Raw genomic sequence first — 25,142 nt, forward strand, 5'->3', positions numbered from 1 at the left:
GAAACCACTTTTTTCATGCCGTTGCCTACATTTTAAATGGATGTCTGCCAATAGGACTAGATCTCCGTTGTGTTCATTTTCAATCATCTCGTCGTCCATGCTACTATGCTAACGCCACCGCCACCAAGCTGCAATGATTTGCCGCCAATGAATACCGCAGAATCTGTCGATTCATCTTGTAGTGGTGCGTCAAATGCAACGCAGATTCCTATCCAATTAGATCGAATTTGGTATTGATGACGTGAAAAATAATAACGGTAACTCCATTGAAATGATTCAAAACTAAAGTAACGAGCCAATTTTGTAAAATGTAAGGAGTAGAAAGTACAGATATTTGTGTAAAAATGTAAGGAGTAGAAGTAAAAAGTCGCCATAAAAATAAGTAGTAAAGTAAAGTAAAAATATCAGAAAAATCTACTTGAGTACAGTAACGAAGTATTTGTACTTCGTTACTTCCCATCTCTGATGCACACATTCAGCGACACACAGGATCTCTTTCAAGCTGGGCACCGTTTCATTTTCAACACCTGTCCCATCAACCAGGAATCAGAATCAGAAATACTTTAATAATCCCATGATAGAACATTATTTCATACCATATATATATAATTAGGGGGTCCCCGCTCCATCTAGCCATCAGTTTTGGGGTCCTTGGCCTGGAAAACATTGAAGACCCCTGGTCTAAGGCTTACCCAGGGGCGTCAGCTGACCCAATACCAAAATAAAATGCGAGTGCGCAAGCAAAAAAGATTCATGGGCAATTATTTATATTAAAAAAGCATGGGCACAGATAATTGATGCAAGCATTCAAGCAAATGTTTTATAGCACTTATTATTATAAAGCATTAAAAACAAATTGTACAATCAGATTGTTATTTGCTGCATCATTAGATATCTACCTGAAACAAACAGAATTTAATTGGCCCACTTGTGAACTTAACTGTATATCTCTAATCCACTACTGATGAAGGCACATTTTCTCAAGCCCCCGCAACTCCACCTGTCAATCACCCGCAAAACGTCTGCGCTGTGGCGAGAGGTGGTGAGCAAATACACTTCCTGTCAGCTTGGGGCGCACCAGAGCTGTGGTGGAGCTGTGAGACAGGAGCTGAGGGAGCGGAGCTGTGAAAGTGGAAAATTAATTAATTAAAAAAATCAGTGCCCCAGGCATAGCCAGGCACCGCAGATCCACAACGGGGCACGTGCCCCTGTGAAAAGGGTCTGACAACAACAATGGGCTTACTGCACCGTGACATCACTGCTGGATGAGTTTGCCCTGAAATCGAAGGGTTGACGGTTCAAGCCCCGACTCCGACTTTCATTGTCGTTGTGTCCTTGGGCAAGACACTTCACCTGCATTGTCTACTGATGGTGGTCAGAGGGCCCGGTGGCGCCAGTGTACGGCAGCCTCGCTTCTGTCAGTGAGCCCCAGGGCAGCTGTGGCTACAATGTAGCTTGCCACCATCAGTGTGTGAGTGTGTGTGTGAATGGGTGAATGAATGTAGTGTAAAGCGCTTTGGTCAAGTCTCCTAACTTGAATAAAGGCGCTATATAAGTACATGCCATTTACCATTTACCATTCAGGAGTGAGGTGTTACTATATTTGGGGAAAAATGGCCGCTCCTAGACTCAGTGATCTCAACGAAAATTATTGTTTTTATTTCTTTACTGATTAATGCTAAAATCATTAAATCACCACAAACGTATTAGTTTTAGGTACAGGTAATTATCCATTGATTAATCCTTGCTGACTGGACTTTTCCTTTAAACGTGCGGTTTGATGAGTGGAGGGAGTTTGAGCAGGTTGCAGACCTCGTTGCATGTTGGTCCATGTTGCTCTTTCAGGAAAAACCCAAGTCCTCGTTCAGCAAAGTTTGAAGGCCCTTGAGGGCTTCTGGTGGAGTGAATCTGTGGGTCTGTGAGGTAAGTCAGACCTTTCCCGTTGGAAGTTGTCCATCCTGTGGAAAAGGAAAGAGCACCAGATATTTTTCTTTACAGGTGGTAAAAAATATTTCAGAAGGCTGCAAACAGTCAGACAGAATCGTGTACCGATACCTTGCAAGTCTACAACAACCTCCTGGCCACCAGAGAACAGGTAGGTGAAGTGTCCGAAAGCGAGGCCGTATTTTGTAGCCTCAGCATCTAATTTTTTCTTCCCAGTGTTGTTGGTGAGTTTAATGAAATCACCAAGCATGTATGGCTCCACTGTTATGCAACCGACAATCTCATTTCTGTTAAGAATCTAATCACAAAAAAGACAAAGTGTGAGGGATTGCATTCGAGTCAATGATCTGATGCAATCAACTGGTTTTCCTTAGATAGAAAACTTTGAATCAATTTGACTGTATGATCTGGTAAACTGTAAAGTGCCTTGAGATTAAATGTGTTGTGAATTGGTGCTATATAAATAAACTGAATTGAATTGAATCCTCAACTCTGGATTGATCTAGCCTAAGGCTGGAAACTCTGAGTTTTCAATTTCACAAAGGCTGCTGTCAGTTAGTTTAATCAACTCTTAGTAGGTTCACTCAAATTCAAGCACACCTGTAACAACAATGAAAAGCCATTATCAGTGGAGCTCTAATTCGTCGAGTCACCATGACAACAGGGAAGTGTCACTCCACAGGAACTAGAGATTTGTATTAAGAATTAGGAAAAAAAGAGATAGGGACACTTTCTTTTACATGTGGACAGATGATTGACGTATATAACCTCTTTTTTTGAGGGCATATGTGACGATCTTTAATCTTCTATAACAATATTTTACAAGGTTAGAAAATACAAAGAGAGGGATCTTTTAGTATCCCTTTTAAAAAATAATTGACTCACCAACAACGCATCAGAGGGAATAAAGAAAATCTGAGCCAAAACATCCTTATCATAGAGACTCTTGTTGAATTCAGTCACATAGTACTGAGCAGTCATCTGTCGCTCCACATCTTTCAGGTGATACTGAATTTCTCTTGGCTTCAAGTAATCCTTCCCTACATAACTGAAGACAAAATCAAGAAAACTGAATCTTTAATTCACTTTAATCATAACTCAGCCAGATTTTTCAGATTGTTTTAGACTATTTTCTAAGTTATGTTGACTAAGTAAAATAGTATAAAATGCTTCTCCTTATAAGGTCCTGCAGTTGTCAGTGGATTTCTAAGCCGACATATCTTTCTACACTATAACCTAAAGCACACATTCAAGATAACAATCTAAACACTACTCTTTTTAAGCTTTTTTATTTTTTTATCTTGGTATTTTGTGTAAACTTTTAAAGAAAAAATAGAAAACTAAAACACTTGGAGAAAATCATTCCAAAAAAGTTAAAAAGAATCCACTGGACTTTGTTTAAGTTGAAGACGTTTTGCTTCCCGTCCGGGAAGCTTTTTCAATTGAAAATGTCAGAAATAGCGTTGAGTTCAAGGCTTTATAGAGCGGACCAAAACAAAGCCTCTTCTGACTTCATGCTCCCCACTGCACCACTGTGCATCCCCCAACGTCTTGATGTTAAATGTAAAAGTTTAAATCACTGCTCATCTTGAAGCAGAAGCCATTTTGAGTTAATGAATAAAACTCACAATTGAATTAAAATACATCAAATTAGCAGTATCAGGTGACATTTTTGTGAGGAAAGTCTCAAAAGTCGAGCTAAGCCAAAGGTCATTAGATAAAGTAGATCATAATTAAACTATATTTATCTTTTGCTTTTAGAAACTTAAACCTCTGAAATCTGACAAGCTAACAATGGCTATTAATTATCAGGGTTTGCTGTGTTCTAGCTTACTCATACAAAACTTTGAAAAATAAAAAGGTAGACATCCAAACATCATTACCATAGAGTTTTTGGGCAGCTGACTGACTGCCTATGTTGTTTTTCTATCATCAAATATCCGGACAGCAGACATCTTTTATTTTGAAATTGGGAAAATGTTGACTGTAGACTTTTCATTCATGAATGATGAATTTATCTCTCCTGTCTTTTTTATTTTAATCTATCTCTCCCATCTAACAAGCCCTAATGTTTCAGGAATGTGAACGTGCCTAATGTTGCCTCATGCTTATTTCACATCATACCTGCTTAAACGCTCCTCCTGGTGCAAAAACTGAATCTCTATTGCTCTTCTCTGTTTTCCTTCCTTGTTCATCAGATCGCCGATGTAAACGCAGGTCTCTTTGGCTGTCCACAATCCTGTGGCCTTGGAGAACTTTAGATGAAGAGCGTCTAGTGGAGACAATTGGCATAACACCCTTTTAAAACAATACTATGGGCAGCAAGAAGCAATAAATATTTCTGCCTTTTATCTTATTTTTGTTATAGTTTAATAGTTTAATTGGTAAAATAGACTTATTCAACTCTTCTGGCTTAAAGTTTCATAGAAAGGGAAGTAGTAAAGGGAAGTTCGCTAAAACAAACTCACTGTGGGCAGTGTGAACCTTTTCCAGTTTGAATAGCACTGTATTGCTGCACAGCCGTTTTAGGAGACACTGATGGCAGATTCCAGCCAGCAGAGCCTTGTAATCCTGCTCAAATAACTTAAACTGGTCATCAGGAACAGGTGCTGTGCTGTGGTGCAGGCAGCTGTAGCACAAAATGTGAATGTTCTCAGGCGCTTTCTTTGCACATTTCACTTCATTGGCTTTGTTTCCATTTTCCTGCAGCTTCAGCATCTCATAGGAGCTCTGTTCAGTGGTAGCGTTCTGGTCTGAAACACTCTGTGAAGGGATTCCAGTATTTACAGGATGTGAGGCCGTGTTTCCCTGATCTGCGAAGCTACCGGCTTCAACAGAGTCGATGATAAAGAAGCTGCCATCAGAGCCTGCAGACTGGCTTCTTGATTTTAAGAGTGGATTTGGCTTGTTTTTTTCACACATTGGGGAATATTGGCCAGTTGAGATTTTCTCCCATGATGACTGGGAACCAAAACTCTCTCCAAGAGAACTGGAGGCTGTTTTCAGAACCAGTTGGGAAAGGAAAGGCAGTGATCCTTTGTTTTCTGCAACAAAATCAGTCTTCCCATCTGTGTCAAGTACTTCTGTCTCTATTTCACAATGAACTGCTTGAGACTGTGGAGAATGACTCAATGGTTTAGGAACTATAGACTGTAGAACTGGAGGGGAACTGATACCACGGCTCTGTGGCTTTTGTTTCGTGTTTTTATCAGAGTGTGAACAACCACCATCATCGCTCTCTGTGGGAATGTTGCTCTGATCACTCATACTTCCTCCCTGTCCACTGCCACTTCTCTGCAAACTGCTGCTTGTCTGATGAGAGCTATTATTGGAGAGTTTGAACCAAGATGATCCGGTGCTTTCCAGGGTTGGAGACAAGTTAGCATTTTGAGACAAAGAGACGTTGGATGAACCTGAGCCTCTGGGTTTTTGCTCAGCTAATTCTGTGTGACATTTTGTGTTGACTGAGCCCGCTGTTGTTTCCAGCGCTGTTAGACAAAGCTTTGCTGCTACTCCATCTTTAGTACGCTTGCAGCTTTTGGTGGTCTCATACAGTGATGCGTGATACTTCTGAAATCCCTCCAAAATCTTTGAGAAACCCTCCTGGGTAAAATTGACAGAGGGACCTTTAAGATTTCTGTAAGTGTCAGGGATAAATGATCCCTTATCTGAATTAGGGAAGTGTTCCACACCCAGCAGATGCTTGACCCGAGTGATCTGATGCATGATTTCAACCGAAAGAACGTCTTTTTCTTGAGTGCTGGCCTTACAGTATTTGTAGAAAATCCCTAGAGATTGCTGACAAGCTTGAGCGGCCTTCTCCACAACCTCCTCAGGAGCATGAAGCCACTTGTCGGTGATCGTGATAGAATACGCTGCCTTGAGGAATGTGTGAAGTTCCTGCTGACTGGTAACCAGCTCGCCCTTTGCTTTGGTAAGAAGGCCGATTGCAAAGGCCTCTCGAGCTTTCTGAAGGAAGGACTCTCTCTGAGACTCAGGGCATGCTAATGAGAAACTGTATGGCAGCAGGCAGGTTCCTTGAGCTGTCTGAATGACAAATAAACACAATTAAAAATTAAATTACAGTCATGCCATTCAAGAATGAACAAATTGGTGATCTTAAAACTTAAGCTTAAAACTTTCCTTTTTGATAAAGCTTATAGGTAGGGTGGCTCAGGTTATCCTGAGCTATCTCTATAGTTATGCTGCTATAGGCTTAGACTGCTGGAGGACAAAGGGACCCCCATTTAATCATTCTGCTTCATTCTCTCTCTGTTCTCCTATTCTGCAGAATCTGTTAGTTCAATCTCTAACGTTCTGCTCTCTCTGCTTTTCCTCAGTGTAGCTTTGCCTCGTCTGTTCCTGTTTTGCTGTGACTCCATCCTGGAAAGAAACATCAGCTGTGCTGCTTCCATCAACACCCTTGTTTATAGATGCTGGAGATCGGCCTGTTTTCCAGTGTAGTCCTGTTTCTCTGACCGTGACTGGCTGGATGTGCTCTCTTCGTCCTCTGGCATGGGAGCTGGCTCGGAGCTCGTCTGCCTGGCTGTGTGTTTCCTGGAGTGGGTCGCCTTTTACAGTTGCCTTTTGTACCTCTGCTTCTGTCTGCTTGAACCCCAGTCAGCCTTGGCAGATGGCCGCTCACACTGAGCCTGGTTCTGCTGGAGGTTTCTTGTCGCTACAAGCATGCTTAGTGTGAGGGATTGTATTTGAGTCAATGAGTCAATGCAATCAACTGGTTTTCCTTAGATAGAAAACTGAATCAATTTGACTGTATGATCTGGTTGAACTGTAAAGTGCCTTGAGATGACATGTGTTGTGAATTTGGCGCTATATAAATAAACTGAATTGAATTAAATCACAAACACACATAAATCTGGTTTAATTATTGCTGATATTTAGATTTAAGGTGTATTTTTTTACTTTTTGGGGTTTTGTAAGTTCAATTAACAAGCAACTATTAGCTCACCCGTCTTACAGCCTGTAAGAAGGACGCCATGGCTGCAGCTGCTTGGCAGTTACAGAGTGTGGTTTTCTGGTTGGTTTGATGAAGTAGTGACAGTGACCTCTTTCTTGTTCTTTCTGCTTCTCTTTCATCAAGTTAACATTGATTTTATGAGAAAAAAATCCTCCAAACCCCTGGGAAAATGTCTATTATTAAACTGGGATTACTTGTTACAAACTCTAAACGTCAAGTTTCATCATCTGAGTGTGTATCGTTTGAGTGGTCTGCTTTAGGTAATTAGTTTGCCACATAGTGTGCTTAGTTTAGGACTTGGTGATAAACAAAGAGAAAGAAGACGATTGTATCAAAAAGACAAGCATCATAAATTAGTATGATGCTATTTTTATAAAGATAATAAGATTATAATACTTTAGCAGACCTATAATATTAATGTATAATTATTGATTCTTGATATTTAGTGTTTGGTTACAATGCACTTAGCCAGGAAATGTTGTTCTTTTCGTTTCCATAAAGGGTAGCTTCCCATGTTGATAAAATGGTTGCCGCAAACAAATACAAATAAAGATTGACTATTTTATAATACATATATTATTATTATTCCTCATAATATAAGATTAATTTTAAATGCCAAAAAGGCAACCTTGTGCCTAGCTAGTACGTACCCACTGTTTCCTTGAAATGCCATTTTTCACTCTCAATCTGCAGGTTTACTAGAAAGCCTAAGAGTAGAATGGGAGCCAGATCTAACAGACTCCTCTTCTGTAAACACACACCAGTTGTAGAATGTGAGGCAGACACCCCGTCTACCTTTTAAACCTTCCTTACTGATAAAGCTTATAGTTGTCCTGAATTATCTCTATAGATATGCTGCTATAGGCTTAAAGGAATAGTACACCCAAAACATGATTAGCCTTCATTTTCTACTCACCCCCATGCTGAACAACACTCTGGAGTACTTTTTTGATATCTCAAATGCATCTGGAGATCTGGGAGGCTTCTTGCTGTCTGCTGACATTCAAATAATGGAGGTCTATTGTGCCCGAGGCAGAAAGGTCCATAAAAGTCCACAAAAAACGTGTCAATATTCCTCCATACTGCTCGTCCAATGTATTCCAAGTGTCCTGAGTGGGTAGCATCCAGAATTTACTCGAAACGAAGTCATTTAGAATGTTTTTAGAGCATAAACAGTAGTGTATAGGATTTCCTGAAAGTGCGCACCTGCGCGTTCACGACGCTACGGAAGCCAGCAGACCAAACCAGATGAAAGTGGGCATTCAGCGTCTGCTCTGCCAATAATGCAAGCGTAGAAGAAGAAATGTGCTGTTTACCTGTGCAAAGAAAGAAACAACGAAAGAAAAATGTCTGAGGACTTCAGTGTTGAGGAAGAGCATGAGTTCTTTGCTGAGCTGAATGCGCACTTTCGTCTGGTTTGCTCTGCCGCGGTTTCCGTAGCGTTGTGAACGCGCTTTCAGGAAATCCTATACACTACTGTTTATGCCCTAAAAACATTCTAAATGACTTTGTTTCGAGTAAATTCTGGATGCTACCCACTCAGGACACTTGGAATACATTGGACGACCAGTATGGAGGAATATTGACACGTTTTTTGTGGACTTTTATGGACCTTTCTGTCTCGGGCACAATAGACCTCCATTATTTGAATGTCAGCAGACAGCAAGAAGCCTCCCAGATCTCCAGATGCATTTGAGATATCAAAAAAGTACTCCAGAGTGTTGTTCAGCATGGGGGTGAGTAGAAAATGAAGGCTAATCATGTTTTGGGTGTACTATTCCTTTAAGCTCCTGGATGACATGGGGACCACTTTTTATTATTCTGCTTCATTCTATCATACAGTAGTAGCTTCATCTGGTCTGGTCCTGTTTGGCTATGGCACCATGCTAGAGGAAAATATCTGCTGGGCTGCTGATATCAACATTTTTGAAAATAGATCGTGATCGTGTCTGACCTATTTTTCAGTGCTTAGTCCTGTTTCTGCTCCTGACATAGCTACAGGATCAGCTCTTATTGTAAAGAATTCTATGTAATCTCTTTCATCTGTTTGGCATAAATACCTGCTTTATTTCATAGACAGAGCGACTCTGCTAAACTATGGTGGCTTTTGCTAACATAGAAAGTATTCCACTAGTTCTGATCGAGATTTCTTCCTGTGAACAGGGAGTTTTTCTACTCCACTGTCACTGGGTGCGTGCTCTGTCTGAAGGATTGCAGTAGAGTCAACGACAGAGTGCAAGCAAATATCTCCTGGTGCTACATGCTTATTCAAGATGAGTGTGTCAGTAAAGTCAATGACTCGATGCAATCAGCTGGTTTTCCTTAGATAACAAACTTTTTACCAATCTGCCTAGATGATCTGATGATATTTTCTCTCTAAAGTGCCTTTGGATGGCATGTTGTTAAAAATTGCTTTATGTATATATATAAACTGAATTGATTGAGTTAACTTTTTCCAAAAATTAAATAAACAAAACTACAAAAAATAATCAAAGCTAATACTTTAGATCTTTTAATTAGTTACTTATAAATTCTGTGATTATTGTATTAATGCTAATCAAATCAGTATCCAACAACAGGAGAGGAGAAGGAAAAGACAAAGAGCCTCTGACTTTAAGTTTAGATAATACATAACCAGATTAGAATGCAAAAAGAAAATATGATAAAAAAAAATTGGAAAAAAACAGTTAAACCCACGTTTTAATAGATAAAAAAAGATAAATTGTCTTAAAATTTCACCGCACTAATATAAATAGTAGGTATAAAATGGTAACATTTTTATAAAGGAGATATTAAGCTTAAGGTAAGTATCGATTTTTGAGCATTTCAACAAACCAGCTTTGGCTTTGTTTAAGCGGCTTTTTTCAAGTGTGGTTAGGCTGGCTATCAATTGACTCACAAAATTATAAGAGCATTTCTTATGTTAAAAGGAAACGCCATTTTTTTTACATTGGTCCCCTGATTTTACGTTATTACATCATATTCTACTCACCCATATGAGTTTTGTGTCATTTGGAGCTGTTCCGAAGATATTCGGTTAGGTTATATCCAAGTAACGTCTTCCTATGGGCAACGACTTGAAGGCACGAGCTAAACTGTTCATAATTTATCATTTATGGTACGCCAGGATTCATAACATCTAGGCAAATCACTGTCCCCCAGGGATCAGCGGTTATGTTTTTATATTTATAATTTCTAAAAACAAAGCAGAGTGTGTATGACGTCATCCGTGCGCCGGACTGGAGTTGTGACAGGCAGCCCGGGCCACAGGCGGCTACGCTCTACCCCTTCTATTGATTCGGCTAGCTAATCCGAATCATTCAATTCCATTTGGAGAGCGAGATCATCTGTGGTAGTAGCACTAGACATCTTCTAGGCATGAGAGGAAAACTAGCAGCAGTTCAGCGGACAGGATGAATGAACAGTAGCCCGCGCGCACAGATGACGTCATACACGCACCGCTTTGTTTAAAAAAAATATAAACATAAAAAATCTAACTGCGGATGTCTGGGGGACAGTGATTCGCCTACATGTTATGAATGCTGATGTACCATAAAGAATAAATTAAAACAGTTTAGTTTGTGCCTTCAAGTCGTTGCCCATAGGAAGACGTTACTTGGATATAACCTAACAGAATATCTTCAGAACGGCTCCAAATGACACAAAACTCATATGGGTGAGTAGAACATGATGGAATAACGTAAAATCAAGGGCCCAATGTAAAAAAAAAACGGCGTTCCCCTTTAATATAATGACAGGTACTGGGAGGCACCATGGGTCATTGCAGTGTTCAGACTGTCTAACATACCACATTAGTGAGCACATAGAGTGAGGTGTACTGACTGTACACCACAGCCATCTTAGCTGCCTGCGCGGCTGATAGAAGACGATGACTCCCTGCATTTCCAAGCAAAGATGCCTGGAAATCAGCAACAACAGGACAACCATAAATTATTCAGCAAAAAAAAAAAAAAATGATAATCTTTTTTGTTGCTTAAACTTACAAAGTTTATATCTGGATTAGTCTTAAATGCATGGAAGTCTTCATCATTCATGGACACCAGTACGTTAGCCAGTAAGCCAAGAGAGGTTCCAATACCCTATGGAACAAGGTTTATGGCAATGTGCAACTAAGCCTGGTCAAAGGTACAGCTTTATAGTGCGATAACCATGCTCTCTGGCAGACTCATCTTCGAGATTACCTTTTTGTCGGGCTGAGGGAGTGAGTAATAACCAACAAGAGAAGCCCAGATTAGCTCTGCAGCCTGCAGCCACAAGCCTGAAACACAAAAAAAAAATGTAAAAAAGGGAAACAAAACCCTACTTTAGCTACCATTCATTCATTTCAACCTTACCGAGCTTTTGTAAAACCATTCCTCGCACTTGAACACTGACAGCTTGCACCAACACTCTGTCGCTGTCAGAGTTGTAGACCCAACAACCTGAATGTCAAAGACAAGTTCATGGCTCATGTTTGGCTGTAATCCTTTAAAAACCTGCAATAGCAACTCTGTTCAATTACCTGTTGTTCCATTTTTATAAATCAAACTGCTCAAAATGGATTCGGCTTTTTGAAGTTTTCCTGGGAGAAGATCACAATAACAATGGAATTATAAAAAAAATCACCCGAAAAGAAGTTCAGTAGATTTTCATATGGGAATTTTATGTTTTCTTTAAAATGAGAAAAACAAGATGGGGGTCTTAGGCTATGTTCACACCGCAGGTCTTAATGCTCCAGTCGACTTTTTTATAGAATAAAATTTGTTTGTGTGGTCGTTGTATCTTACTTTAATGCTGGCAGCTCCAAATATAACACAACAATAAACATGGGGAAATAGGTGTTAGGTTTTAAGTCCTTATAAAAGCAATATATTGTGTCAGCTGGTGTTGACACAAGAGTAAAACTCCTTAATTGGCCATTTCAGCATAAGAACTGTCTGGACGCGGAGACAAAATCAGCAATAGCGTAGCGCAGATCATTATGCCCTCTATTCGAAGGGTCGTATAACCAAAAGTTGCAATTGAAATAGTTTCCCATATCCTGATGGCTCTGGTCTCTTGTAAGGTCTTAACGTCTCACCACCTTGCATCACTGAAGAAACTGAAATATGAGTCAGTTTTTTATTTTACTTGAAATAATTGTACGTCCCTTTAAAGGAATAGTACACCCAAAACATGATTAGCCTTCATTTTCTACTCACCCCCATGCTGAACAACACTGGAGTACTTTTTTGATATCTCAAATGCATCTGGAGATCTGGGAGGCTTCTTGCTGTCTGCTGACATTCAAATAATGGAGGTCTATTGTGCCCGAGACAGAAAGGTCCATAAAAGTCCACAAAAAACGTGTCAATATTCCTCCATACTGCTCGTCCAATGTATTCCAAGTGTCCTGAGTGGGTAGCATCCAGAGTTTACTCGAAACGAAGTCATTTAGAATGTTTTTAGAGCATAAACAGTGTATAGGTTTTCCTAAAAGCGCGCGCCTGCGCGTTCACGACGCTACGGAAGCTGCGGCAGACCAAACCAGACGAAAGTGCGCATTCAGCTCGGCAAAGAACTCATGCTCTTCCTCAACACTGAAGTCCTCAGACATTTTTCTTTCGTTGTTTCTTTCTTTGCACAGGTAAACAGCACATTTCTTCTTCTACGCTTGCATTATCGGCCGAGCAGACGCTGAATGCGCACTTTCATCTGGCTTGGTCTGCCGCGGTTTCCGTAGCGTCATGAACTCGCCGGCGCGCGCTTTTAGGAAATCCTATACACTACTGTTTATGCTCTAAAAACATTCTAAATGACTTCGTTTCGAGTAAATTATGGACGCTACCCACTCAGGACACTCGGAATACATTGGACGAGCAGTATGGAGGAATATTGACACGTTTTTTGTGGACTTTTATGGACCTTTCTGCCTCGGGCACCATAGACCTCCATTATTTGAATGTCAGCAGACAGCAAGAAGCCTCCCAGATCTCCAGATGCATTTGAGATATCAAAAAAGTACTCCAGGGTGTTGTTCAGCATGGGGGTGAGTAGAAAATGAAGGCTAATCATGTTTTGGGTGTACTATTCCTTTAATATGAGCAGGTAAGAACAATTTCCAACTGTAAAATGATGAAAAAAAAACAACACACTCATCATCTTATTTCAAAGGCATAATGTCTAATTATGGTACTTTGAGGGCAAAAATACTTATTTAATTGGCAGATTATATCTTCCTGTTTAAATTAAGGGCAGATACACATTTTCAGAAACTTATTTTTAGATCAGTTTTTGTTGTGTTTCTACTGTAAAACTACACACCGCAAAAACAATCTAGAAAAAGGTAAACATTTCTTAAATTTACCCTAAATTTGAGTGGGTAAATAAGACGATTGGCCAATGGAATGAGTATTTTTACTCTTAAAATAAGATAATTAGATCATATGCATTTAAAATAAGAAGTGTAATTGTTTTTTGTCATTTTAAATGTAAATTAACTAGTGCTGTTGGCAGAGCGTCTCACTTGCCTCCTCAATTCAAGAAAAAAGGCACTTCTTTTAAGAAAAAATTACTTATTTAGATTTCAATTTTTTGCACCCTCCTCTGTTTTGCAAACTGCTGTTGCTTCCTGCTGGCCGGCAACAAATTATTACAAATTCCTCATGATGTCAAAGTCACATCAAATCACATCAGTCACTCCCCCTGGAGTCACATTCCAAAAGGTCAAATATGGGTCAGAATCAGGACCACATACGAATGTGGCTTAAATATGACTTGAAAAATTTAGAGACGGGCCAGATCTGGGCATCCAAACTAGTTCTAACAGCCTGATCTGATCATTGGACCCTAAGAAAAATATCAGATTTAGGCCACATTTGCTTGCAGTGTGAACAGGGCCTTACTTGCCGCACATTGTTTAGGACAGTTCTAAAGCCATAAAAATCATGACCAGGGTTTAAGTTTGGACTGATTTCTTCCTCATCTAATTACCAGAGTTAAGGAAGACCCTGGCCTGCCGTATGACCAACTGAGGGGCTATGGGGGTGTCAGGGTGCTGCTTGTGGAGCAGCTTGGTGATCTTTAGGAGCCGGCCGGATTCATCACTCCAGTAGAGGAAGCGGTCCACTAAGAAGACTATTGCAAGGGACATCTGTGCCTCCTGAGCCATGATGGACGTCCTCAAAAGATCCTAGCAGCACAGTAAACACATATACCGTACTTTAAAAAAAGAGTGCAAAAAACAAAACAAAAGGCCTCACAGATTACTCCTGTTTTAGCTTTTTCTCACATTTAAATGTATTCTTTGTCGCGCTAATTCTAAAAACAATGATAGTTATGAGTTAAAGAAGGCCTATAACCTTTTCCAGAGTTCTTATCTGTTCTTCGGTTTTCTTTTAGATCTAAAACTAATATCAACTTTTTTTTAGACGAAGCTATAATTTTATTCAGTCATTTCTTGATTTTGCAGAACTCATAGCAATATAACATGAATTTAGCTAAGGAAGTTACATCAAATATGATTTGGCAATAGTTGATTGAGGAAAGCTTTTTTCTCTGAATAAATCAAACAATTTATATAAATATATATATATATATATATATATATATATATATATATATATATATATATATATATATATATATATATATATATATATATATATATATATATATATATACACTCACCGGTCACTTTATTAGGTACACCTGTCCAACTGCTCGTTAACACTTAATTTCCAAGCAGCCAATCACATAACGACAACTCAGTGCATTTAGGCATGTAGACATGGTCAAGACAATCTCCTGCAGTTCAAACCGAGCATCCGTATGGGGAAGAAAGGTGATTTGAGTGACTTTGAACGTGGCATGATTGTTGGTGCCAGAAGGGCTGGTCTGAGTATTTCAGACACTGCTGATCTACTGGGATTTTCACGCACAACCATCTCTAGGGTTTACAGAGAATGGTCCGAAAAAGAAAAAAACATCCAGTGAGCGGCAGTTCTGTGGGAGGAAATGCCTTGTTGATGCCAGAGGTCAGAGGAGAATGGCCAGACTGGTTCGAGCTGATAGAAGGGCAACAGCGACTCAAATAACCACCCGTTACAACCAAGGTGGGCAGAAGAGCATCTCTGAACGCACAGTACGTCGAACTTTGAGGCAGATGGGCTACAGAAGCAGAAGACCACACCGGGTGCCACACCTTTCAGCTAAGAACCGGAAACTGAGGCTACAATTTGCACAAGCTGATGGAAATTGGACAATAGAAGATTGGAAAAACGTTGCCTGATCTGATGAGTCTCGATTTCTGCTGCGACATTCGGATGGTAGGGTCAGAATTTGGCGTCTACAACATGAAAGCATGGATCCATCCTGCCTTGTATCAATGGTTCAGGCTGGTGGTGGTGGTGTCATGGTGTGGGGAATATTTTCTTGGCACTCTTTGGGCCCCTTGGTACCAATTGAGCATCGTTGCAACGCCACAGCCTACCTGAGTATTGTTGCTGACCATGTCCATCCCTTTATGACCACAATGTACCCAACTTCTGATGGCTACTTTCAGCAGGATAATGCGGCATGTCATAAAGCTGGAATCATCTCAGACTGGTTTCTTGAACATGACAATGAGTTAACTGTACTCAAATGGCCTCCACAGTCACCAGATCTCAATCCAATAGAGCATCTTTGGGATGTGGTGGAACGGGAGATTCGCATCATGGATGTGCAGCCGACAAATCTCCGGCAACTGTGTGATGCCATCATGTCAATATGGACCAAACTCCCTGAGGAATGCTTCCAGCAGCTTGTTGAATCTATGCCACGAAGAATTGACGCAGTTCTGAAGGCAAAAGGGGGTCCAACCCGTTACTAGCATGGGGTACCTAATAAAGTGGCCGGTGAGTGTATATATACATATATATATATATATATATACGTACATATGTAAATAGATATATATACGTACATATATATATATATATACATATATATTTGGTTGTCCTTCTTGCGAATTAAAATTATCTTACCGTATTTTCACGACTATAAGGCGCACTTAAACGTCTTTTTTTTCCCTAAAAATGTGCGGTGCGCCCTTTGGTGCGGTGCGCCTTATGTGTGTTGTAACTGCGACTTTTGAGACCACCTCATTGAGGAGATGATGAGTGGCTGAATGTAAGGAGACCAGGTGTTTTTTTTCCACTCATCACCATTGCTGTTAATATGTAGCTAACTCCATGCGTGCCCATCTCACAGCTGATGTGAAAAACATGGGGAAACAAATTAACGCTGTGCTCGCTGTTCAACCGCTTGACATCGGTGTGAACGGGACGCAGCAGGTGCAGCAGAAGCAGCGAGTTTACATGCAAAGTCAATGGTTGACGCACGTATAGGTGCAGCAAAAGGTCCCGCAGCGCGTTTTGAGCAGCAGGAGCGTTTAAGCATCTGCCAACGCGCTGCTCCTGCTCGAGATGGAAAAATTGAAGTTTTGCTGCTGGACGCGCCGCATCAACCAATCAGAGAAGCTGATCTGGGAGCTGACAGCGAGACAGACACATCGCTCTGATGACATATGATATTAACGCAAATGAAAAGGGCTGGATGGATGAGGAGATGATGAAAGCGTGGCTGAGGGAGGTGTATGTGAGGAGAACAGGTGTTTTTTTCCACGCATCACCATCGCAGTTAATCTGTGACTCTATGCGTGCCCATCTCACAGCTGATGAGAAAAACATGGTGAATCAAATGGACGCTGTGCTCACCGTTATCCCGGGGGTCTGACAAAGGAACTTCAACCGCTCGACATCGGTGTGAAGCGGCCGTTCAAAGTAAGGCTGCGAGCGGCGTGGGAGCGATGGGTGACAGATTGAGACCACAGTTTCACGATAACTGGAAGGCAGCGCCGGGCTGCGGAAAGTTACGGAAAGTGGAAAGTTACGCCACCGTTTGCGGATGGATTGCAGATGCTTGGACTAACGTGTCTGCTGGCACTGTTGTTCAAGCTTTCGCAAAAGCAGGCATTATTTCTGAGGAGCCGCACGGCACGGAAAGTGACTCTGACAGCGAAGAAGGGGAAATTGGCATGTCTGATTTAGCGCAGCTGTTTAATTCAGAAACAGAGGATGATGACTTTGATGGGTTTGATTAATACTTTGTAATAAATACATTAATAAAGCACAATCATACTCAGTTTTGCTCCCGCTCTATTTTTCTACCTGAAAACTTAATTCAACAGCAGCCTCTGGGCCGGGTCTCCTCCTCTTCACCGCGGTGGCTGGCAGGTGTTTTTTCATCTAAATAATCTAAATCTTGCAGCTATATTTGCTGTGATCAGTGGGAATAAAGTAGTTTTAATATGTTTTTAAGTGAGAAAGTCCACCTGAAAACTTCATAATTGCAGTCAGTTCATCCAGATTATCTATTTCTGTAGGAGGCGCTCAGACCCCCACATACCAGCGGTGCACCGACAGTAGAAATCCGTTCAACAGCAGCCTCTAGGCTGGGCAGCCTCCGGGTTCACCGCGGTGGCTGGCAGGTGTTTTTCATCTAAATAATTTAAACTGCAGGCACCAGGATACCGGTAATAAAAGCGAACATATTCCGTCGGCAGGTTTCAGGATTTTAAGTTAATTTAGGAGTGATCACAGCGCTGTGTCATCTGCGATGTGTCTGTCTCACGGCCAGCTCCCAGGTTTGATTAATACTTTGTAATAAATACATGAATAAAGCACATTCATACTCAGTTTTGCCCCCGCTGTATTTTTAAATACGCAGTAGAGGTATTTAAAGGTAGTAGAGGACATGTACCTGTATATAAAAAACACGCCCTATAGTCCGGTGCGCCTTATGTGTGTGTTAAATACAGAAATGGGACACATAACTGAGACTGCGCCTTTTAGTACGGTGCGCCTTATGGTCGTGAAAATACGGTACTGATCAGAAACACTGAAGCTGAAAAGAAATCTAAATCAGAATACATTTTGTAATGGGACAAATCCCTCTAGAATTGATGTCTTATAATTACCAAGAGTTGGTGCACATGTTTATTTATGAGGTCATTGAGGTTGGTCTTGTCTTTGGAACTGATGGACTGCTTATACTGCCACTTCTCTGGCACAAAGGGCCACTTCATCTCCACAGCCTCCTGCAGCAGAGAGTCTAGTTCTGCACACAGTGATTCTATAGGACACAGGAGGAAATATTATACTTTAGAAAAGAGCATCAAAAGTTACACATGATTTTGCACTATAAGCTTTACGAAAAAGCATTTCTGTTGTATGAATTCCCTTCACTTGACAGGGAGGTTCAGGCAGAACCCCTAGATTTATGGGAGAGTTAAAGTTGCAAGACTTATTTTTAACCATTTTGGTACAAATCTTTATTTTATGTCAGGATAGATCCCTTTACACTCCCACAGTGGGAAAGATGTTCTGTGTTTCATCCTTCCCTAGCGAGCAGTGTCCTGCTACAATGAGTAGCACAAAGGGAGCAACCTGGGATTTAGTTTAGCTCAGATCTGAGGCAAAATCCACATTGAGACAAGATTTCCTTTTTGATAAAGCTTACAGGTGCTGGTCATAAAATTAGAATATCATGAAAAAGTAGATTGATTTCAGTAATTCCATTTAAAAAGTGAAACTTGTATATTATATTCATACATTACATACAAACTCATATATTTCAGATGTTTATTTTGTTTAATTTTGATGATTACAAATGACAACAAATGAAAATCTCAAATTCATCATATCAGAAAATTAGAATATTGTGAAAAGGTTCAAAAGTGATGGCCCCTGGTGCCACACTCTAATCAGCTAATTAACTCAAACCACCTGCAAAAGCCTTTAAATGGTCTTTCAGTCTAGTTCTATAGGCTACACAATCATGGGGAAGACTGCTGACTTGACAGTTGTCCAAAAGACGACCATCGACACCTTGCACAAGGAGGGCAAGACACAAAAGGTCATCGCTAAAGAGGCTGGCTGTTCACAGAGCTCAGTGTCCAAGCACATTAATAGAGAGGCGAAGGGAAGGAAAAGATGTGGTCGAAAAAAGTGTACAAGCAAGAGAGATAACCGCACCCTGGAGAGGATTGTGAAACAAAACCCATTCAAAAATGTGGGGGAGATTCACAAAGAGTGGACTGCAGCTGGAGTGAGTGCTTCAAGAACCACCACACACAGACGTATGAAAGACATGGGTTTCTGCTGTCGCATTCCTTGTGTCAAGCCACTCTTGAACCACAGACAGCGTCAGAAGCAGGACTGGACTGGACTGGACTGCTGGTGATTGGTCCAAAGTCATGTTCTCTGATGAAAGTAAATTTTGCATTTCCTTTGGAAATCAAGGTCCCAGAGTCTGGAGGAAAAGAAGAGAGGCACTTCATCCACGTTGCTTGAAGTCCAGTGTAAAGTTTCCACAGTCAGTGATGGTTTGGGGTGCAATGTCATCTGCTGGTGTTGGTCCATTGTGTTTTCTGAGGTCCAGGGTCAACGCAGCCACATACCAGGAAGTTTTAGAGCACTTCATGCTTCCTGCAGCTGACCAACTTTTTGGAGATGCAGATTTCATTTTCCAACAGGACTTGGCACCTGCACACAGTGCCAAAGCTACCAGTACCTGGTTGAAGGACCATGGTATCCCTGTTCTTAATTGGCCAGCAAACTCTCCTGACCTTAACCCCATAGAAAATCTATGGGGTATTGTGAAGAAGAAGATGCAATACACCAGACCCAACAATTCAGAAGAGCTAAAAGCCACTATTAGAGCAACCTGGGCTATCATAACACCTGAGCAGTGCCACAGACTGATCGACTCCATGCCACGCCGCATTGCTGCAGTAATACAGGCCAAAGGAGGCCCAACTAAATACTGAGTGTTGTACATGCTCATACTTTTCATGTTCATACTTTTCAGTTGGCCAACATTTCTATAAATCCTTTGTTTTTATTGGTCTTCAGTAATATTCTAATTTTCTGATATGATGAATTTGAGATTTTCATTTGTTGTCATTTGTAATCATCAAAATTAAACAAAATAAACATCTGAAATATATGAGTTTGTATGTAATGTATGAATATAATATACAAGTTTCACTTTTTAAATGGAATTACTGAAATCAATCTACTTTTTCATGATATTCTAATTTTATGACCAGCACCTGTATAGTTAGAGATAGCTCCGATTACCCTGAACTATCTCTATAGTTATGCTGCTATAGGCTTAGACTTCTGGAAGACATAGGGGCCCCTTTTTCATAATTCTGCTTCATTCTATCTCTGTTCTCCCAGTCTGCAGAATCTGTTCAATCTCTAATGTTCTGCTCTCTCTGCTTTTTCTAACAGTAGCTTCACCTCGTCTGTTCCTGTTTAGCTGTGACACAATCCTGGAGGGAAATATCAGCTGTGCTGCTGCCTTCAACACCTTTTTTTTTTATAGATGTATCTGCCTGTTTTTCAGTTTAGTCCTGTTTCTCTGACTGTGACTGGCTGGAAGCGCTCTCTTCATCCTCTGACATGGGAGCTGGCTCAGAGCTCGTCTCGCCTGGTTCTGCTGGAGGTTTCTTCCTGTTAAAAGGGAGTTTTTCCTCTCCACTGTTGCTACAAGCATGCTTAGTGTGAGGGATTGCTGAAGAGTCAATGAGTCAATGCAATCAACTGGTTTTCCTTAGATAGAAAACTTTGAATCAATTTATCTGTATGATCTTGTAAACTGTAAAGTGCCTTGAGATGACATGTGTTGTGAATTGGCGCTATATAAATAAACTGAATTGAATTGAATACTACTTTATAAATCACTCATACATTTTTCACAACTTTGATCATTTTATCCTGCTTTTGTCTGAAAAGTAGATATTGTCCTGTCCATTTACCAAGAGTAATTTATAACATTTGGAAGAGCCACCTTGAAAACTTTAAAAAAGCAAATTGTTGCTTTTAAAAGTCTTTTGTTGTTGAAAGTGGAAAAGTGCAGTATAATAGAAATATACCATGTCTGTAACAGAAGTCTGTCATAGGCTGGGATTGTTAAATATAAAAATAGTGTGAGGGATTGCCTTCGTGTCAATAAATCGCTGCAATCAACTGGTTTTCCTTAGATAGAAAACTTTGAATCAATTTGTTGTGAATTGGCGCTATAAAAATAAACTGAATTGAATTGAATTAGATGTAGCCACCAAGGTTTTTTTTTTGTCATTTACACTGTTTTGGGATTGCATAAAAACTCATAATGTTTTAGGTCATATAGAGGAAAATGTTACACAGAGCGCTGTAGTTGTGACAAAATGTAGTGTAATCAAAATAAAAACGCTGGAGAAAAACAAAAAAAAAACACTTCAGATGAGCAACAGTAAGGATATCAGAAGGAGAGATGGACCTTTCTAAAGCTTAATATACTCTACTGAGATACATCTCAGAGAAAGAGTACAACAGTGTACCACATTTTTTTCCTATTATCTAGGACTGCTAAACTAAGCTGGCTATCTTGCTAAGTGCTACAAAAAATTTACTTAGCATTTATTCAATGTTTCTCTATTACTCATCAGCAATTGCAGTTATGTTGTTTTGCCGCTCTAGATAAAAGTTGCCAGTTAATATTGCGTATTTTTTGTCTAAAAATCTGGTGGGAATATTATCCATCCATCCATCTTCCTCCGCTTATCCGGGGTCGGGTCGCGGGGGCAGCAGCTTAAGAAGGGAGGCCCAGACTTCCCTCTCCCCAGCCACTTCTTCCAGCTCTTCAGGAGGAACCCCAAGGCGTTCCCAGGCCAGCCGAGAAACATAGTCTCTCCAGCGTGTCCTGGGTCTTCCCCGGGGCCTCCCCCCGGTGGGACGTGCCCGGAACACCTCACCAGGGAGGCGTCCAGGAGGCATCCTAAACAGATGCCCAAGCCACCTCAACTGGCTCCTCTCGACGTGGAGGAGCAGCGGCTCTACTCCGAGTCCCTCCCGGATGACCGAGCTTCTCACCCTATCTCTAAGGGAGAGCCCAGCCACCCTACGGAGGAAACCCATTTCGGCCGCTTGTATCCGCGATCTCGTTCTTTCGGTCATGACCCAGAGTTCATGACCATAGATGAGGGTAGGAACGTAGATCGACCGGTAAATCGAGAGCTTCGCTTTTTGACTCAGCTCTCTCTTCACCACGACGGACCGGTACAGTGCCCGCTTCACGGCAGACGCTGCACCAATCCGCCTGTCGATCTCCCGCTCCCTTCTTCCCTCATTCGTGAACAAGATCCCAAGATACTTAAACTCCTCCACTTGGGGCAGGACACCCCCCCTGACCCGGAGAAGGCACTCTACCCTTTTCCGGCTCAAGACCATGGCCTCGGATTTGGAGGCACTGATCCCCATCCCGGCCGCTTCACACTCGGCTGCGAACCGATCCAGCGAGAGCTGCAGATCACGACTTGATGAAGCCAATAGGACCACATCATCTGCAAAAAGCAGAGACGCAATCCTAAGGCCACCAAAACGGATCCCCTCAACACCTTGGCTGCGCCTAGAAATTCTGTCCATGAAGGTAATGAACAGAATCGGTGACAAAGGGCAGCCCTGGCGGAGTCCAACTCTCACTGGAAACGAGCCCGACTTACTGCCGGCAATGCGGACCAGACTCTGACACCGGTCATACAGGGACCTGACAGCCCGTATCAAAGGGCCCGGCACCCCGTACTCCCGGAGAACCCCCCACAGGGCCCCCCGAGGGACACGGTCGAACGCCTTCTCCAAGTCCACAAAGCACATGTAGACTGGTTGGGCGAACTCCCATGCACCCTCCAGGACCCTGCTATCTTGCTAAGTGCTACAAAAAATTTACTTAGCATTTATTCAATGTTTCTCTATTACTCATCAGCAATTGCAGTTATGTTGTTTTGCCGCTCTAGATAAAAGTTGCCAGTTAATATTGCGTATTTTTTGTCTAAAAATCTGGTGGGAATATTAAAACACCTTAATTTTATTTATTTTTCATTTATTCCATATATTTTTATTTATTCCATATTTTTACCTGAATACAATCTTTTAGTTGCTTTTTCGCTTTTAATGTAGAATTTATCTTTTAAATGTTTTTGTTTTCCATATTTCTAGTTTTGTGTGCAAGTCTTGTTTCTGTTTGTTTCAACTGTCGCCCCAATTGTCTCTACTGACAATGAGGCTATTCTATTCAATTCTATTTTATCCTATTCTATTCTATTCTAGTCCATTCTATTCTATTCTTCAAGGTTATTTTACTGTGACGGACCTCTGCCTACAACATCCAGCTATTTTTTTCCATATCCTCCTGTAACTTATTCTTACAGGATGTGGGACGATTACAGCCTATCAACGTCAATCAATGACAGGTCACCAGACAATAAATATATTCCAATAACTGAATCCCAGAAAGAAGAATGGTTTCAGAGGACTTTTATGACCTAGTCCATCCAGATCATAATTTGTCAACAATACTAACTGTTTGAAAAAAAAAAATAAATAAATAAAGAGAGAAAACTTCAATAAAGAAATAAGGTTTGGCTTGGTTACAACACAGCATTAATTTGTTTTCCATTTTGGTTCGGATTCTGTCAATCAAATCACGTCATTGCAGTAGGCCTATGTCGTGATGAAACACTGTGCATTTAACCTTTAACACTGAAAACAGAGGATCAAACAAACCAAATATGAAAACAAACCAAATAGCGCCATCGTGTGTCTAACCTCTGCAACAACGGTACTTCAGCCTGACAGATTCAGGGACCTCCTCACGCTCAGATTTAGGAGCGTTTGCTGCTCTGAGGCAATCCTCCAGTAATTCCCCTACTTCCATTCTCTGTAAAAAAAAATAAAAATAATTAATTAATTAATTAATAAGAATAAAAGTAAAAAAACAGTTATTGTTGTTCAAGAAAAGAGGAGTCCCCCCTAATCGAAAGAAGTCAGATAGTAAAGTGAGACTTTCCTTTAGGAAAGGATTAGACAGCTCTTACAGTTCCCAGACAAAAGGAGAAGAAAAAAAGAAAAAATATTGTTTTAACTTAATCTTAAACGGTATCGCTATCACGAAACTAAAATAAGCTTGTGTCACCATAAATGATAAAGTTTGATAAAACATTTTAGTCACTTTGGTTACTTTCTGATTCCATCTTCCTATTGTACTTTGATCAGATACAATAAAACTATACTTTACAATCTGAGATTCACGATAAAGCGTTTCTAACGATGTTATCTTTAAGAAAAATCTATTTTTGATATATTTTTATGTCACTTTAAATATGAAATGTATCAGCGATCATTTTTTACCAGTACGCACTGAAGCTTCGGGTCAGTTCTTAACTTCCCGGTAGGGCAGTACCATAAAATGCTGCTTTCAAAGCTGTAGGAAATTAGGCTTTCTCTGTTCACCCTTCTTTCTTTCTTTCTTTCTTTCTTTCTTTCTTTCTTTCTTTCTTTCTTTCTTTCTTTCTTTCTTTCTTTCTTTCTTTCTTTCTTTCTTTCTTTCTTTCTTTCTTTCTTTCTTTCTTTCTTTCTTTCTTTCTTTCTTTCTTTCTTTCTTTCTTTCTTTCTTTCTTTCTTTCTTTCTTTCTTTCTTTCTTTTCTTTCTTTCTTCTTGTTTAATGGCGGTTGACAAGCAACTTATTGGTGTGCATTACCGCCACCTACTGGTAAGGAGTGTGGATCAGGACGCAACCTAAAAAAAAAAAAAAAAAAAAAAAAAAAAAAAAAAAAAAAACTAAATCCTTTCTATCAGTTTAGTTTTCTTAATAAATCTTAATAAATGACGTAAATATTCAGAAGAGAAGCAATATCCCAACATATCTGATATTTTTAATTGTAACTTATTCTTTAGAAGTCGATATTCTAATTTCCTTCTCTCCTCAGAGTACTTTGGACAAAACAACAAAACATATTCTACTGTCTCTTCTTGAAAACAAAATTCACAATTTCCTGATGGATGTCTTCCCATTGTAAATAATGTACTGTTTAAGCCTGTATGACCAAAACGTAAACTGGATATGATATTATCTTCTTTTCTACTTCTTCCTGTTCCCCTCATTACCCCAACTTTCCTTTGAATGCTATAAAGCCATCTACCAGTTCTTTCCTCCTCCCACTGCTTCTGCCATCTTTCCTTAACCTTTTGTTTTATAATAGATTTTATCTCCTCTTTACTAAATGGAATCAGTATCTCAATGCAACTGTTTTTTTAAGCTTGTTTTGCATATCTGTCTGCCAATTCATTTCCTATTACTCCTATATGAGATGGA

At 40.4% G+C, this 25,142-nt stretch overlaps 1 protein-coding gene across 2 annotated transcripts; it reads right to left on the bottom strand.

The window, feature by feature from the left end:
• Positions 1–1,649: 1,649 nt before the first annotated feature.
• alpk1 (alpha-kinase 1) lies at positions 1,650–24,258 on the bottom strand. Of its 2 annotated transcripts, XM_038268392.1 has the most exons (14): positions 24,178–24,258; positions 23,596–23,707; positions 17,922–18,076; positions 13,895–14,093; positions 11,445–11,504; positions 11,278–11,364; positions 11,125–11,201; positions 10,927–11,022; positions 10,731–10,841; positions 4,413–5,991; positions 4,069–4,216; positions 2,830–2,992; positions 2,056–2,242; positions 1,650–1,958 (listed from the first exon to the last, which is right to left on the bottom strand). In XM_038268392.1, the coding sequence occupies exons 2-14, from the start codon at positions 23,702–23,704 to the stop codon at positions 1,765–1,767; spliced, it is 3,165 nt and encodes a 1,054-aa protein (XP_038124320.1). In that variant the 5' UTR covers positions 23,705–23,707; positions 24,178–24,258; the 3' UTR covers positions 1,650–1,764. The 2 variants fall into 2 exon arrangements, with proteins under 2 accessions (XP_038124320.1, XP_038124321.1); XM_038268393.1 differs by lacking the exon at positions 24,178–24,258 and having other exon boundaries at positions 23,571–23,708.
• Positions 24,259–25,142: the final 884 nt, after the last annotated feature.

Source organism: Cyprinodon tularosa, unplaced genomic scaffold (genome assembly GCF_016077235.1).
Source record: "Cyprinodon tularosa strain WSP-4 unplaced genomic scaffold, ASM1607723v1 ctg70, whole genome shotgun sequence".
Lineage (NCBI taxonomy): Eukaryota > Metazoa > Chordata > Actinopteri > Cyprinodontiformes > Cyprinodontidae > Cyprinodon > Cyprinodon tularosa.